This window comes from Leguminivora glycinivorella, chromosome 13, assembly GCF_023078275.1.
Source record: "Leguminivora glycinivorella isolate SPB_JAAS2020 chromosome 13, LegGlyc_1.1, whole genome shotgun sequence".
Taxonomy (NCBI): Eukaryota; Metazoa; Arthropoda; class Insecta; order Lepidoptera; family Tortricidae; genus Leguminivora; species Leguminivora glycinivorella.
The window spans coordinates 17,560,120-17,578,401 of record NC_062983.1 but is presented as its reverse complement, the minus strand read 5'-3'; the positions used below and the strand labels follow the sequence as shown (position 1 = coordinate 17,578,401).

At 37.6% G+C, this 18,282-nt stretch overlaps 1 protein-coding gene across 1 annotated transcript in view; it reads right to left on the bottom strand.

Annotated features, from left to right (window-relative positions):
- LOC125232375 (hemicentin-1-like) overlaps window positions 1–18,282 on the bottom strand; it is a 265,437-nt gene that overhangs the window by 78,137 nt on the left and 169,018 nt on the right. Inside the window, exons 6-7 of the mRNA XM_048138016.1 lie at window positions 2,969–3,175; window positions 601–746 (exon numbers count right to left, since the gene is read on the bottom strand). Coding sequence (XP_047993973.1) covers window positions 601–746; window positions 2,969–3,175 — 353 coding nt within the window. The remainder of the gene's footprint in view (window positions 1–600; window positions 747–2,968; window positions 3,176–18,282) is intronic.

The window sequence follows — 18,282 nt, the reverse complement described above, 5'->3', positions numbered from 1 at the left end:
AAAAAAAAAAATCAGCCCCCACTTTACATGTAGGGGGGGTACCCTAATAAAACATTTTTTTCCATTTTTTATTTTTGCACTTTGTTGGCGTGATTGATATACATATTGGTACCAAATTTCAGCTTAAAAAATGATAGAAATATGGCACTGGTCAAACACTGATTTTAGGCGAGGGACGTGGGGCGTGGGGCGGACACCAGCGCCGCGTCGCTTGAGTGTAATAAAAAAAACGTCTCCTCAGTACATTTTATATACGCAAGACGTAAGACGCGCCGCCTAGAGTCGCGGTGGCGGCGGCGCGGTGACGGCGGCGTGGCGCTGCGTCGCTTGAGGTGCGTCTTAGTGCGTTTTCACATTATCTGATCCGATATCGGATGTCGGACCGATATACCATACATTACAGGCGCCATTTTGTTTTTTTTTTCTATTGAAATCCTTCCGACATCCGATATCGGATCGGATAATGTGAAAACGGACTTACGTCTTTCCTATACAAAATGTACTGAAGAGACGTTTCTTAAATTACACTCGGGCGTCGCGGCGCTGGCGTCCGTTCCGCGTCTTTCGACGTGCGTCGCCTGTGTGTAAATAGTCCCTTACATTGCCTCTAGTAAACTTCCTATTATCTTTAAACCAGGTAAGCGTCGCTGCGGGCCGGCTGCCTTCGGACGCGCATCGCAGGCTGACATACCGCTCGGAAGACAGCGTAACTTGCTTGTTCTGTATCTCTACGCGGATCGGCTTCACTGTGGACAAAAAAACATATTTAAATTGGAACGACATTATGGAAAGGATCTTTTGATAAATAAACCTAAAACGTAGAGAAAATGGAAGCATTTGATAGGTTATAAAATGAAATAGATATCATATACGCAAGAAAAAACGACAAGGACACCAGTGGGCCTTGTCGTTTTTTCTTTCGTTTATGATATCTATTTCAATTTATAATTTTATATATAGTAGTGTGACTACTTGAAAAAGAACAAATCAAAAAATACCTATTCAATAAGATAATTTGATTTGTTCCCTAGTTGCATTAGATAGGTATTTCAAGAATCTGGCACATGAAAGAAATTTCTGGTAAAAGCCAGTCATTCTTAATGTAATATTGAGTAGTTTTTGTTAGATAACGTCGTATTATTGTAGTGAATATTTCTTTTTAAAAGGAAAGTAAGATACATAACATAAGTAGATAGAACGATTTAAATACCTGACTGACAAAGCCCATACAAAAAAGCGTACCCCTGAAATGTATGGGCCTTTTAAGCTTAAAACTAGATGGCGCTGTTCGCAGTCTGGAAGTGGCCAAAATCATATTTTCCCCAAATATTTTTGCGTGTTTTTATGTTTTATACGAACAAATGACATATTTCTTTATTCTAAAATCATGACATCACGTCAATACATACCTATTAAAAAAAAATTGTAGGCATCATCAGTGTAGTTATGATAGTATTTAATAGGTGGCGCTAAAAATCGAGGAACTATTCTTAGTATGAAGTATGTAAATCCTATACAAATCAAATAATCCTTGACATTAGACACTTTCATACGCAACTGACCCGAGGAAGTACACTATAATAGTTTTAGAAAAAAATCTTGAATCCTTTCTGTATCGAAGAAAAATCCATTGCTTCACATTTTAAGCGTACTTGCAGGTAAACTCCGGTTTAATCTTGCTTTAAAAAAGGCTAACGTAGTAGCAGTAATAAGTAGTCTTCATATAAAGTCACGCATCAAAAAGTTAAAATGTCACGCGACAAATTGACAAGCAAAATTCTGATTGAAGGTTCGAAAACGTTCATTTAAAAGTATAAAAAAGCCCCGGGCAAAGCATCACGATCGTATAAATGGATCTCGAGTTGAGAGCGCTCAGTCATCTGAATTGTCTATTTGTGCAACCGTTGCATATTGCAGTTTACTATATCAATGACTTTGAATAAAAACTGGCAAGTGTGAACTTCTGCGCTGATTGTTACCTACTGCTGCAATTTTATTTTTTTATCACCGTTTTGCTGTATAGTACGTATAACTGAAATTCGATAGTTTATTTTGTATAGTTTCTGCCTTCCATGAAACGTGGCTCACTTTTTCAAATCATGTGCGCAACATTTTAGCCAAGAGTTGTTCTGTCAATAGGTACACATTATCTAAGTAAAGGCCGTTTTCACATTATCTGATCCGATATCGGATGTCGGAAGGATGTCCATGGAAAAAATCCAAGATGACGCTTGTAATGTATGGGATATCCGTCCTACATCCGATATCGGATCGGATAATGTGAAAACGCACTAATTATCGTGTGATAATATCGTGTGTCAGTGTGTACTGACAGAACCACTTTAGGTTGCAGACTTGAAGTATAATCGATTAGGACAAGAAGACGGACGATTTCACGAGGTTGGCACGAACTACTAGTGCCGGTTACTTTTGATGTAACGATACAAATTAAATTATACATACATATATACAATCACGCCCATGAAGGGGTAGGCAGAGCACATGAAACTACTCAAGTTTCAGTGACACTCTTGGCAAATAAGGGGTTGACTGAAAACGAAACTGTGACACTGCAGTGACAGGTTGCCAGCCTCTCGCCTACGCCACAATTTATCCCATACCCCACAGTCGCCTTCTTCGACACCCACGAAATTAAATTATGATAGTAGGTAGTAGTATATCTCGACATTTGAACGCACAGTTGCGATGACGAAGTTTGATAGGCGATATCTCTAATCAATTAACTACGACATGTAGTATCAGTCCCACATTCAAAACTAAATAGCATCTTTCTTACTCAAGACGCCTATAACAGTCCCCTCCTTCGAGGATTGTGGTCGACGCTCGGCATTTGAACGTCGAGTTGAGATGACTCCGCTTGATATGATAATCTGTTGACGATGACATGTGTCCATCTTGTTGCCTTAATATTTATAATTAAATAAAAATGGATAAAATTTGCACTTACGATTCATCTCAAGCCTAACAGTCCTCTCCTTTGGACTGACGAGGTTTGTGTTCGACGCTCGACATTTGAACGTCGTGTTGAGATGACTCCGCTTGATATGCGGTAGTTCTAGTCTATTGACGACGACGTGTGTGTCAGTCTTCTCGCCGATGTACTGTGGCGCTGGCGCCCCGTCGATTAGCCATAGGACTGTTGGGGCTGGACGACCTGAGGACAAAATAAGTAAAATTAGTTGGTCGTGTAATCATTTAATTTACCCTAAACTGGTTTAAGGATCTTTTTAAAGGTAGATTGTTTCTATTTGTTTAAATAGAGTGTATTGGGGTAATTTCGAAAGGGGAATCTTAATATGATGGAAATAATGGTGTTTTTTACGTGACTTTCGAATTCAGACGACTTTCGAAATGACCCCAATGCACCCTACTTAAATACCGCGATGGCAAAATGTGCAAACTTACAACCAGATGAGCCAAGTGATATTAACACATCGTAAAGTCGCAAAAGGACGTTCTAAGCACTAAAATATAAATGTTCTTATCAACCAACCGAAAGGCAACAATGTGTGTTAAAAGGGGACTATTACTCGGTCATGTCCGCCTATTTCAAGCTTATAGTTTGGCCGGTACTGAAATTTTACTAGGAAATTCACTGCAAGAATAAATTTGAACCTGTACCGCAGATTAAATAATGATTTTGCAAAAATGTGATATAGGATCTTTTTCGTAATATGTTAATTAATAGAACGTTTGCATAGTTTTGCTTTTAGGTATATAGCTTTGAAATAAATTATTTAAATTTTGCCTTCAATGCTTACATTTTGTAATAAAAATGAATGGTTGTATGTAGTTTAGTTCATATCATTATGTAATTTGTCAATCTTACGCTAGAAAAGGTTACATTAAGGATCTGTTTTCTTTTTAAATAGGTGTGAATAGAGCAAATACAGAGTGACTGATTAGGTTACGAGAAAAATTGTAAAAAAAATGCGTGATCATGTGAAAAAAGAATATTTTTCTCATACCACGACGGAGACAAATAAACTTTCGGTCTGCCTCATGGTAAGTAGTCACTGTAGTCTGTTTGGCCATAAGTTAACTCAAATTCATAAATAATAAAAGAAAAGAAAGGTTTGATAAAATAGTTATTTTTTATGAGACAGGAGTTAGACGAGCCGACAGGTCACCTGATGGTAACCGATCACCGCCATCCATAGACACTCAAAACACCAGAAGAAGGTGCGTTTTTAAAGATCCTTACTTAGTGGTATATCTCCTAAACATCATAATCCACGCCACATCATACAGTATTAAACGATTTGCAGAGAATTATGGAGTGTGGTGCACTCTACGGAATAGCAAAACGCTATAAAAGCGGGCCACATCAATCACTTTTATAGCAGGAGGGCATTGATGGACGGGCCTTCGGTAATTTACTAAGGATATTATTATGTTTATCGCCTTTGGCTTATAGGAAATGTGAATACATTCTAATTCGCCCATGTTTTATTGTAAGGTGTAGTATGTGATTTAGTTTTTGGGTACCAAACAAGCATACCATCACACGGAAAGTATTTAACTGTATCCTATGGATACAGATCCTCTCTGCTGGCCGTTGAAAACACGTGAACTCCGTTCTTGAAGAACCCTGTTTTGAAGAACTCCTTTTTTGAAGGCCCTCGGAAAACCTTGAAAACTGTTTAATACTGTACGATGTGTATAATATGGAACGATTTGCAGATAATTATGGATTGTGGTGCAGTCTACGGAATAGCAAAACGCTATAAAAGCGGGCCACATCAATCACTTTTATAGCAGGAGGGCATTGATGGACGGGCCTTCGGTAATTTACTAAGGATATTATTATGTTTATCGCCTTTGGCTTATAGGAAATGTGAATACATTCTAATTCGCCCATGTTTTATTGTAAGGTGTAGTATGTAATTTAGTTTTTGGGTACCAAACAAGCATACCATCACACGGAAAGTAGGTATTTAACTGTATCCTATGGATACAGATCCTCTCTGCTGGCCGTTGAAAACACGTGAACTCCGTTCTTGAAGAACCCTGTTTTGAAGAACTCCTTTTTTGAAGGCCCTCGGAAAACCTTGAAAACTATTTAATACTGTACGATGTGTATACTGTATAATATGGAACGATTTGCAGATAATTATGGATTGTGGTGCAGTCTACGGAATAGCAAAACGCTATAAAAGCGGGCCACATCAATCACTTTTATAGCAGGAGGGCATTGATGGACGGGCCTTCGGTCATTTACTAAGGATATTATTATGTTTATCGCCTTTGGCTTATAGGAAATGTGAATATATTATAATTCGCCAATGTTTTATTATAATGTGTAGTACGTGATTTGTAGAAAACAAACATACATTATGACGGTAAGCATCCTATAGAAATCTAACCTAACCCTCGGGTTAACCCACCATTTTTCATGGAATTTGACAGATGACAGCCCACTAACCCTCAGTTAAGTGGTTGGTGCAAGTGGGCCTAATTTATTTTATTGGAATATTGGCATAAGCCGGAAAGCCACAGGGAATATTTGAAACACATATTCACAAACTAAACATATTCATAAACATTGCCAATAAAGCTTATACGAGTATATGTTATTTCAATGGAATACGGGAAATGTGAGTGTAATAATTTACGTAGGTACTTCATGTATATGAATTTCTCAATTTCTGTATACTCACTATTTTCATCAAATAGGGATGAAACATATTGTAATTATAATGCTCATTTCGGGTTCCAATAAATATCAATTTATAAATTAATTAAAGCTTGATTATTCAATTACTTATACAATTTAAAATGAAATCACAATAAAGCCTAGGTATTCATTTTCATCATTTATTTATTTCTTTATCTCTTTGCAAACTAGTTGATTAAATCTTGATATAGGTGCCCAAATATTTTTTCATCACATTTTCTGCTTTAAGGTCTCATTGCTTCTACGTGTACTGAAGAATAATGTACCGTTTTATTTCTAAGAGAGTTACGGATTTAGTTTTAAAAATTAATACTATCCGTACAATACCTTTCAGGCAAAGGATGTTTCAATCAACCAAGGATTTTTGTTGCACTGCCAAAGAGACTGTTAAGCTATAAAAAAATGTTACACATTATAAAAATTTCACTTCATTTACGTATTACAATTATTTCATTATTTTATTTTGTTTGTTTCACGCAGATAAATTGTTTCAATTTACAATCTGACAGGAAATTGTGAAAGTCATCTCGATTTGCGCTTTACCGCGTTGCCATAGCAACGTGCCGTATAACAGAAACTTCAATAAGAATGGTGACAACATTTTTTGACGGACACGTAAATTAAGTTCAAATTTGGTTCAAATTGCATGCTCCTTTGAACATTGCATTTAATTTATATGCAGTAGTTTAGTGTTTGTTTATACTCAAAAAGCGTTTGTATTCAAGAACAATGGATTTATACGAAGAATCCGATGTAGGTGAAGATAGACTACTGGTCTTATGTTTTTCCTCTGTGTTTTCCTCTCAAATGTGATGAAAAATATTGTGCGTAACTAAGGAGGTAAGGATTTTGCAAACTCGTGTCTATTAACTGTCTCCAGCCTGCGGCTGTCGCGAGTTATTAATACTCGTTGACAAAATCCCCCTTACCTCCCTTGTTGCATAATATACTATTATCTCAGGAGTTACGCACTACGATGTTTAATGACCTAACCACAAAATTAAAATTTTGAAGAAACCCCCGACACAGTGGACCGATTTTCATGAACCATGGCTAAGAACACTCCCGACTATTTCAGCTTTCAAACAAAAAACTAAATCTGAATGAACAGACAGACACAAACAGATAGACAGACACGTCAAATTTATAACACCCCGTTGTTTTAAATTTGACGATATATAAAATTGTTCGTTGTGATGTATGGGGCATTGAATGTGTTAATAAATATGACCTGATTTATGCGACCATAATAAGGCAAGCTGTGTTTTATTATTTAACCTTAACGGGACTTAATCGTTTTCTCCGCAATCTCGGGGAACAAGGAGCTTGAAACGTCGCGCGCGTCGGCGGTAATTAAATTTTGATTAAGATCGGTTCCCTCGTTATAGCCCGATGATGTGTGAGAGAATCGTTAAGGTTTGGGCTTTGATATCTTAGCTTCCATAATATTATAGGTACACATGACGAAACGAATTTAAGTCAAGTTGTAACAACAACATACAACATACTATCACGCCTGTATCCCATAAAAGGGTAGGCAGAACACATGAAACTACTAAAGCTTCAGTGCCACTCTTGGCAAATAAGGGGTTGAAAGAAAACGAAACTGTGACATTGCAGTGACAGGTTGCCAGCCTCTCGCCTACGCCACAATTTAACCCATATCCCATAGTCGCCTTCTACGACACCCACGGGAAGAAAGGGGGTGGTGAAATTCTTAACCCGTCACCACACAGGGACAGTCAAGTTATGCTTTATGATAATGTCACATGTCTTTAAATCCAGACTAAGTTGGTTGGTGATTGATAACTTTTTTAATGAAAAAAGTTAGTAAGTATTAATTCTGTCACCCTAAAACAAAGATTGTTAGCTTTAAGCGCGTAAGTTTTAACAGTATTCTAATACTGTTAGAAAGAAATCGATAAAATATATATATATATAGATAGATATATAATATATATGAATTTCTATTGCTTCATCTATGAAGCAATGTCATATTTTTATTTACCTATAGTTTTCGTGCTCTTCTTCTAAATATACGTTTCTAATGGGGTGGCAACGCGCATGTGACACTATTTGAGTTGCAGGCGTCCATAGGTTACAGTGACCGCTTTCCATCAGGTGGGCCATATGCTTGTTTGTCACCGACGTAGTTTAAAAAATAATCTTGTTAATCTGATGCCTAACCCCTCTTTCCTAATTTCAGTTTAATGTACTTTGAGATCCAATATTGTATTGCTCGTGCAAAATACAAATTCCCACTGAAATTTAAAGGACTGTCAATTACGTAATAAGATTGTATTGAGTTGATTATGCAGGCTAAGTGTGTGCAGGATATAATAACGGCCTCAGTGACGCCTGCATAATCAACTGAATATCCATTTGCACATTGCGGAAGTTTAAACTTAACAATTAAATTAGGCACACACACACAGAGACAGAGCTTAGTAAATTTCAATCCACAATCATCATCATCATCATCATTTCAGCCATTAATCGCCCACTGCTGAGCATAGGCCTCTCTTAGTGTATTCCACTTATCCCGGTCCTGGGCTAATCCGCAGTTTTTCGAATGTCGTCCACTCAACGAGCCAACGGATGCCAGGTGCTTCTTACATCCGATAGCGGCCACCATTCGGTCAACATTTTGGTCCACCTACCATCACTCTGCCCCGCCCAATTCCATATGAGTTTCGAAATGACACAACAGTATCTACCAAAGCCAATTGGATATTGACCAGGGTACCTAGTCAACGTCACAGCTTGCCCTTCGTATGTGTATTATTGTAGCTAGGTCTCCCTATCGCTCTTATATAGTAGCGCGATAGAGATAGACTGCGTTTCGATCACTTCATAGCTTTATTTTGGCAGATATACTTATAGCGTCACCGAAATATATTACCGGTTTTCTGCCTAGTACCTAAACCGATGGCCCTACCTATGAAAGGGTTTAGATATTGGTAAGGGAGTTTGACCAGTGGTAACGCTGAGTGTGAACGCAGCCGACGCGCGCGAAGGAGGATAGATCGCACGTTGTTTACGCAACTTTGACATCCACCCGCCTTCGTCAGTTTTCCGTGATCATGATGCATGCAACTGCGTCGAAATATCGGAACCTCGACAAAAATCAAAAAGGTAATCACGGTCTATATCCCTGTCAATAATAAGTCTAATCGGTAAGGGAATTTCTGTGTGAATGGGAACAGATATTTTTTTCTGAATCACGGTTATTTAACCAATTTGTGCGACTGTCATAAACTCAAATGATCTCTGTGATAAACATATACAAAAATTTATCTGTAAATGTGAGAAATCAAGATAACAACCGTAGTGCACTATTTTATTGAAACAGAAGTAACCTGAAAGGGACTTCTTCACATATTCATAAACACACGTGCATTCTTCAACTAAGTACTCCTGTTTAATATTGTATTGTAACATGTTACTAAAAAATAATGCTTCCAAAGAAAATATTTTCCACTAAAACGTCGCATACTATAAACGTCATTCATACCAGTAAAATAAACTATATTTAAAGTCCTTAAACACTTATTTAGCCTGACCATTAGTCTATCAAGTGTTTAGCATAGCATTAAACCCGGCAGAATTTGCGTAATAGCTGGGTAATATCGGAGCCAAGCTGAATCGTGTAAACATAGCACGAACAAGTTCGGCTGCCCGTGTCCGAGGGACATTCTAATAGCTAGAATAGCACGGATTAGTCGAACATTCAGTGACATTAACACTTGACACTGACTAGGGATGACGCCAAGATAAAAAAATGGCATTCTGCTTAGTCCGTCAGATCGTCCAAAAATACTGAACACTTAGTTTTTGCTTTATCTCATTAATGAAAAAATATAAAGATACAGAGCATCAGTTTCAATTTTAAATATTTTCTAAATATGTACATGTGACGTGTAAAAGTGCCCCTGTGGCCTATTTGCTGAATAATATATTTTGATTTTTTTGATTTTTCAGAGCGTTCCGGAGTGAGAGCTTCTGACGTCACTTTTAAGTAAAAAAATGTACTATCAGCTGTATCAATGAATTCATTCATAATTTCTCCATACACTTTTGCGGCTGATAGTACCTAGGCGTGACGTCACGGGAAACTTCAACGCACTGTACTGTCGTCATTTTTCGTTTACAAGAAAAAAATGTGTCCTATTTTTTTGATAATCTAACTTACGGATTAAATAGTGCTTTTTAGTCGTCTCGCCTATTCGGTGCTATTTCTGGTTTGATAAGTAACATTGCTATTTGTTACTCAGCATCAATATTTTCTTGTTTAGCAGGCAATGAACGGTGAAGTGTCACACTTGTGAAATAGGCCAAAGAAAATGCATTCTACGAGATCATAAGTGACGACGACCATAATGTGTACTTTAGCACGTTTAGCATAATTTGTGTTCTACTTGTAAGTCGTGCTCGATGAATGAAGACACGAGAACGTAGATCACGCTGAAAGAAATTACAATATAAATTATTTTTAAGTTTTGGGCATGGCTATTTTAAGCATGATATATTGTTGTCATTTTTTCAGATTTCAGATCAATTGTTTTTCCTTTTTACGAGTGTCAATAAAATTATTGGCTCAGTTTTTTTTTATCTAGCCTATAATGGTGTCCCACTGCTGGGCAAAGGCCTCTCCCCTTAACCTCCATGACTCCCGGTTTAGTGCCTCTTCCGGCCAGTTGGTGAGGAAGGTGTCTAGGTCGTCCCACCATTAGTTATGCTCCGTTAACTGTAGACTCCCGACACACCTTTTGAGAAACACTGGGTAAGTGGGTATCGTACCTTTCATTAAACGTTCGACTCGTCTACGTTTTTACATCGATCGGAATAACACCGCAGGGCCCTGCTGTGCCATAATTACGTTATCGTGGTCACGGCACCGCAAAATGTACGTACAGAAGTTGTATCACGACTTTCAATCTCTCTATCATAAATATGAAGAAAATAAAAAAATATATCGATTTAAACTAACACGATCTTCACTCATATTATTAAATATAAAACGTAAGTTTTACGCGATTAAGTCCCCTTTTAATTTAATAAGAAAAAAAAAAAAGTTCAATCAAAAACATTTTTTTTTATTAAAGAAAAATAATAGTTTTTCAGCGGAATTCATTGAATATAACCGATAATACAAATCTTTGCATTTTTTAAATGTAAAATTACAATATTAGTTTCTAGTATCTAATCAGAATCAAAGTAAAAACTTGTATAAAAATACAAAAATAAACTACAAAATTGTATAGATTTGTATTATTATAGTAAATTCAATGAATTGAGCTAAAACATATTATTTTTCTTAAAAAAAAAAAAAAAATATCACATTTTAGCCAAATCGCCGTGTGCCTGCTATACGGTCACAATTCAAAAAACCATTTTTTCGAGAAATCGCGTCTCAAAGTTTTGAGAGTATAGTTGAGGCTGTTAAATATTATCTTACTTCTTGAGTTTTAGGTCTATGAATTTTAAATTTAGCTATTTTTACTCGGAATGATATAACCCTCCATAAGATCACGCCACTTTTCGCAAAAAAAATCTTTTTTTTAAGATACGATGCCTGAAAGACAGGTATTTAGAGTTATGGCTGTATTGCAGAAACATTTTCTTATGATTTTGAGTTGCGTCCAAAATTAAACGATATTATTCGATAAAGGTATCATGCAAATATATATGAAAAAACACCAAATAGTTAAAATAATTGTATTTACGAACTTTGACAGTAACGATAGCAATAATTATGTGTAACTAGCTTATAATCATCAACATTATATTACGTCATTACCAAATAATAAATTAATTATTTCAAATTGAAACAAATAAAACTTTGTAGCTTACGTATCTTGGTGTCACCCTGGATAGAAGCCTGAATTTCAAGGAACACCTGACTAGCCTCTCTGCGAAGCTCAAGACCCGGAACAGCATCATTCACAAGTTTACTGGAAGTACCTGGAGTGCCAGCGCAGCAACATTTCGGACAACCGCGCTATCCCTAGACTAATCCTCTGCCGAGTACTGCTCAGCGGTGTGGCTAAACAGCACCCATACTACCGCGGTAACGCCCAGCTGAACCACACTATGCGACTCATCAGGCTGCCTAAAACCAACTCCCACACACTGGTTGCCGGTGCTGACTCATATTTTACCTCTAAACTTCCGTCGAGAAAAGTGCCTATTTCGTGAAATCGCCAAGATTCGAGCAGACACAAGTTTACCCATCCACCGAGACTTCGACGCGCTGAAGGCTCTCAGACTGAAGTCTCGACTACCCCCCAAATTGAATTCCACTAAAGTGGGTCACAAGTAAGCCCCTTAGGGGCATGGATAATGGACTGGGTAGCCAGAGCTCTTCCTACAGAGCTGTACGAGTTCGATATTGGGGCCGGTGGGATGTAAGGAGCCTTGACAGGTTTAGTGTCGGCTGAACCGTATCAGGACAGGCATCGGAAACTGCTCATCTTTGTGGTGCAGATAGGGAATGGTGCGAGTCTGTGGAGTGACAGTGTGGCCACCCAGATCCGACGGTGCACCATATAGCCTTCGAGTGCCCCATAACCAAGTTTAGCGGAAAAAGGGCAGATCTTAAGACACTTTCGACAAATCATCATCCTCCTTGCGTTATCCCGGCATTTGCCACGGCTCATGGGAGCCTGGGGTCCGCTTTGACAACTATGACACTTTGGACAAATGCCGTTGAATATCTTAAGTCTAGTTTTTTAATAATTTAAGTAGAGAACAACGTCTACTGACTGGTAAAAATAATTATGCCCTTAGTAATGAGACATATTGAACTGCACTTGTAAGAAAACAAAGTTGAGATTTGTTTAATCATTTTGTGTAGTAGTTTCGGCGTCGGGCTGGTAATTTTGTAATAATAAGTGTGATACTGACTGTTTGACACAATATTTAAAGGGATTTATCGCAATTATCACTCAAGTTTTTAGGACGCAACTCAAAACTTACATTTAAAACGTGTGCTATACAGCCACAACTCAAAACGGCCGTCGGTTTACATGCGAACAAACTGGCAAGTGGCCGTATTGCAGGGAATCTTCTGACAATTTATGGTCAATTCCATACGGCCACTTGTGAGAAAAAGGCTCTTAAGGACCTTTTTTGCTATGGCTCTCGAAATAAGGTCGTAAATTGAACAATTTTGAATACGAATCTGCAATAATCCAGAAAATTAAAAATTTTGAGTTGTGGTCGTATAGCAGGCACACGGCGAAATGCTCACGATATATTTATCTCGTTCGTAGCTATCTATCTCTATCGATCTTGCGTATCGCGACAGAGCCAGACTACAATTCTGCGGCGTTTCGCATCGCAGAAATGCCATTCGGCTACGGGGCCAAAACTAAGCGTTGAGGCAAGACGTCGACCGAAATTCAGTATGTAATATGGCTCTGTCGCACCAATACGGAAGAGCGATAGAGATAGTAGCTAGTTACGATAACAATATTATCAGTACCACAGCCCATCATTCGTTTATAAAGCCAGTGCTCAAATGCGATAGGAAAATACGTAGTTTATAGTTAGATTCTAGAAAGATTTCTGAGTAGCTAGGCGTTAGTTTTGACCAGCACCACCAAACAAACATCGCTTAGCGAGTACCGTCAATTTGTATCGCTGCGATCAACTAATGAAGACAGAACATCCAAACATGTATAAATATATCCTTCTCTTGTACGTGCACGAAATCATTATATTTTGTTCGTTTCTCAAGCTAGAAAATACTGCAGTATTGGAACATTTTTTCTAACATGTACAGCGATTTTATACCTACCGATCAGTAGGTGTGAATAGTTTTTTATTTTTTATTATTATAAACTGGCCAGTGATTGACCTTAGTCGCACCTGATGGAAAGTGACGACAACGCCGAAGTTGTAGCTCACTGGTCCAGTAATAGCCTGTTCACTCTTGATCCTCAAATCTAGATCTAATATTTCATGTTTATTAAAGTAGGGATTGGGCCGATTGTAAACAGCTAACAGCTAGATTGCAAGGAATGGAATATGCTCCCCTCATCTGTACTCCCGGCCGAATACAATTTGGGTGTATTCAAGTCAAGAGTGAATAGGCTGTAACTGATCCAGTGAGCTACAACTTCGGCCTTGTCGTCACTTTCCATCAGGTGCGACTAAGGTCAATCACTGGCCAGTTTATAATAAAAAAAATCGCTTTCTCGCCCTTGGTGTGACGAGTGCCTAACTTGGCATACTTTGGCCCCGACCATATTGATCATTCGACGTCAGTTATAACAACTTAGTTTCTTGTTCTTCGGAAACTTTATTTCTAAATTACATACTATTTATAGACACCGTGTGTCTATAGAACGCTCCACGGGTTAAGAGGAGGGAACAATCGGTTGTCCATTCAAACGGTATACCCCATTTTCCTCCCTGAATAAGTATCTCTTTATTACGTATAACTTTGCAACTGTATTATTTTTTATTTAGAAGTAGGTATTAATTATTTTGTGAGTAAAAAGAATATAAAAATTCTCTAAAACAGTTTCGTTAAACAACTTCAATGCTTAAAAAGAAAGGCTACTTTTTACAGTGTGTAATTCTTATAAAAGCCAATATTTTCGATCACGATGAGCTTGCGGTGTAAAAATAAGACTTTTTTCATTTGTCTCAAGAATAATCCACCGCGTGCGCACACGCTGTCGCACATTGGTAATCTAAGGATTTGGCGACTTGGGCGATTGTTTATTTGTGAAGCACCACAGCGCGCTCGGAGAAATTTATGAAAATTTAGATAAACAATGATCGCACATCGATCGATGAATGACGAGGATCTTTCTCAAGAGTACTCTACTACTCTTGAGAAAGATCCTCGGCAATTGATCGAAACATGTCGAACGTTATATCGACTTAACACGTGAGTAACCCGCTTAAAATATTTTGAAATATGTTTGAGTCTCACGGGAGTTTTATAGTTAAAATGAACGTACACGATTTTTATTTGTTTTCGGTTCTATATAAGCTATATGATCACCTCCTCATTGCCGTACATAGGGGTATTTGACTAAAAAGCTGGCCAAAATTATTTATATACCTACATTTTTATAAGTAGTTCCATAGGTCTCGTGTAAAGCGATTAAAGAAATCTTTTCTAGGACAATGTGTAGCATTTTACAATAAATTACCAAGGGAAGCATTGGATTTACCAATACATTCACTTAAGAAATATGTAAAGTCCGGTCTGTTACGTAAAGCATACTACACTGTTCAAGAATATATCAATGACAAAAATGCATGGCCTTCTATAACTAAAACTTAATGAATGAATAATGAATGATAATATTTATAATATGTTAGAAGCAAATTTCATAGGTTTGTTGTTAAGTTATATTGTTTCTGTAAATTTGTTATTTATTTTTTAATTTATTTTAATGTAATTTTGACGATTCGAAAGAGGTTGTAAAATCCTACTTGAATAAACGATATTTTATCTTATCTTATCTTATCATAGTGTCAATCCAAATATGCTATTTTAATTTATTATTATTTGTACTTATTTATATCGACTAATGGCCAGCTTTTTTAGTGAAATACCCCTATGTGCATGCCGGTCATAAAAATTACACCCCGTATGAAAGTCTACGGGCGACGCCTTTTGTAGGCGTAGTCTACACAATAATGTTAGCCCGTGTTTGTTGACGTTAATTAAGAAATTTTGCGCTTTTTCAGCGGGCAAAGTTTCAAGTGTTCTTTGGTAAAGTTGGCCGTAATAAGTTGTTTAACTGTGTCACCTTTGTGAACAGTGGCGAGGAGTGTGCAAGTTGAGCGTGAAACACGAAAACACGTACCTACTTATTATAAGTATGTAGTTTTTTTTTATACTACGTCGGTGGCAGACAAGCATACGGTCCACCTGATGGAAAGCGGTCACCGTAATTTATGGAACCTGCAACTCAAGAGTGTCACGTGCGCGTTGCCAACCCATTAAAAAACTTGTACACTCCTTTTTGCTGTGTTAAGTACACAGCAAAAGGAGTGTTTGCTACGGCTCATGGGAGCCTGGGGTCCGCTTTGACAACTAATCCCAAGATTTGGCGTAGGCACTAGTTTTTACGAAAGCGACTGCCATCTGACCTGGACCCGAAGGGTAAACTGGACCTTATTGGAATTAGTCCAGTTTCCTCACGATGTTTTCCTTCACCGAAAAGCGACTGGCAAATTTCAAATGACATTTCGCACATAAATTCCTTAAAACTCATTGGTGCGAGCCAGGGTTCGAACCCGCGACCTCCGAAACGAAAGTCGCACGTACTTACCGCTAGGCTCCCACCCAAATCACTTCAATCTTCCCCCACCTTACCTTACCACTAACGGGTTGATAGAAACCGAAATTGTGATAGCGCAGTGACAGGTTGCTAGAACATCACGGGAGGAAAGGGGGGTGGTGCAATTCTGAGTACATAACCACAAGGGTGCATATTAATACAGCGTGTAAACGTAATACGGGTGATAAATGAAACCAGACATAGAATTCATTACTGTTATCATGTGCTTTCGTAGGAATCATTGGACATATTCATTATTTCAGCGGCATCTTCACCCGTGCAGCAAGGACAAAGGAATCTCGGAAAATGAACTAGAGGTATATTACATATCTTTTGGGGAACGCGCGGGTTCGCGTCAACTTGTTCTCTAATAGCAATGTTGTCAAGTGATTCTTGAACGGTGTCCGTTAGTTCTATTTCACGAAGAGTCTGCTCCTCTGTCTCACTAGCTGGCTCGGGAAAAACAACTCGATATTCGGGAGGACTGACCGTATCATTCTGTATTGTTTTCTTTCTGTCAACGTTGTTTTATCATTAATTGAGAGGTGTTTTTGAGTTACCTACTCTTAATTTTCACTTCATAATGAATTTATGGAAAATTTCCCAGCAGTATTAGTAAAGCCTGTTCAGAAATATATGACTACTCGTTATGTTGCGGAATTTAATTAGAACTATTTTCTTCATACTATATTGAACTGTCACCGCACAAGCCTTCTTGAGCTTACCGTGGGATTCGACTCAGTCAATTTGTGTAAGAATGTCCTATAATATTTATTTATACAGCGCCTAAACCTAATAAGGGCGATAAATGAAACCAGGCCAATTCCATTTTTTATGTCCTGTACTCACCACCGTTAAGAGGTTCGCCCGTATTAGGTTTACACCCTGTATATTATTTATACATCAGAGCAACAGCGCGCTCTTCTGAATAGTCATATATTTTTGGTCATGCTTTACTATAAACGTAGTTGCGATGACGGTCAATGACAACTGTCAACGAGCGTTTAATGTGTTGTGTTGCGGGCCGATTTATTATGTATGGATAAAAAATTGTTTCAATATTAAGTAAAGTAGTAAGACATTCACCCGTATTAGCATTACACCCTGTATATACGAAAATGTAGTACCTTTTACTTGAGAACGTCACATATTAAACGAGCTCTAAACTGTGCGCGTCGCTTATCGCCAGACACCAAGCATCGTATGTAAATAAAAGCACTTGAATAATAATGCCATTTTTATGGCCGGCTGCTTTAAACCATCGTATAGCCATATGCCTGGTTTTCTTATCTTTCTAAATAATTTTCTGAAATACTTATCTTTCAGCGATATTTTTAATGTGAAATATGTATCATGCTAATAGAAACTTGTTTTATTTTCCTCAGATTGTAAAAAATAATTGGAATAATTAAATAAATAAATGTTTTGACTCCTTAAGTCCTTACACAATATTCTCTTAAAGTAAGTACATTGTTGTTATTCATAGATAAATATAGACATGATCTATGTAAGTATCGCTAATTTATCTTAGGTAAAATTTTTTAACCACCAAATCACAGGTTTCAAAATAATATATTAATTTAATACGAGTTGAAAGCGCAAATATTGTGTTAAAATTAGTGTACCTAAAATTAGTAAACGTTTTTCAAAATTAAACGTTGTACGGAAAAATAAGTACGTCTGACATATGTGTAATTGTGTAGTTATTGCATAACAGGCTAGAGATAATCATCATTTTGCCATCCCCTAGCCTATTTTATTATCGCCGAATCCTACACCGGGGCAAACGACGCAACAGAGCCACGCAGTTACGTCATCGCCCAAATCAATTGTTTAGTTTTAAACTTTATTGTTTGTTTTTTTTATGTTCTTACATACTGTTTTTTTCTTATGTTATCTAAGATCTTTTTCAAACCTTAACAATTGAAGTTTAATAATCCTGCAAACTGCTTGATATAGTCAATAAAATTTGTAACAATTTGTCTTAAAGAATTCCGCCGACGTCGGGCTATATAATTTTATGGACAATTAAAAAGGAATTTAATTTGTAACTGCTTGATATAGTCAATAAAATTTGTAACAATTTGTCTTAAGAACTTGCCGAGGTGGAAGAGCTTTAGTGACGAGCCCAACGTCATCGGCGAGTCTAAAGCTTCTCGTCTGCGATGGCTCGGCCATGTGGAGAGGATGGGAGAGGATCGTGCGGCCAAAAAAAGCTCACTTGTGGCGATCTACTGAAAAACGGCCGGTCGGAAGGCCCAGGTACCGATGGAT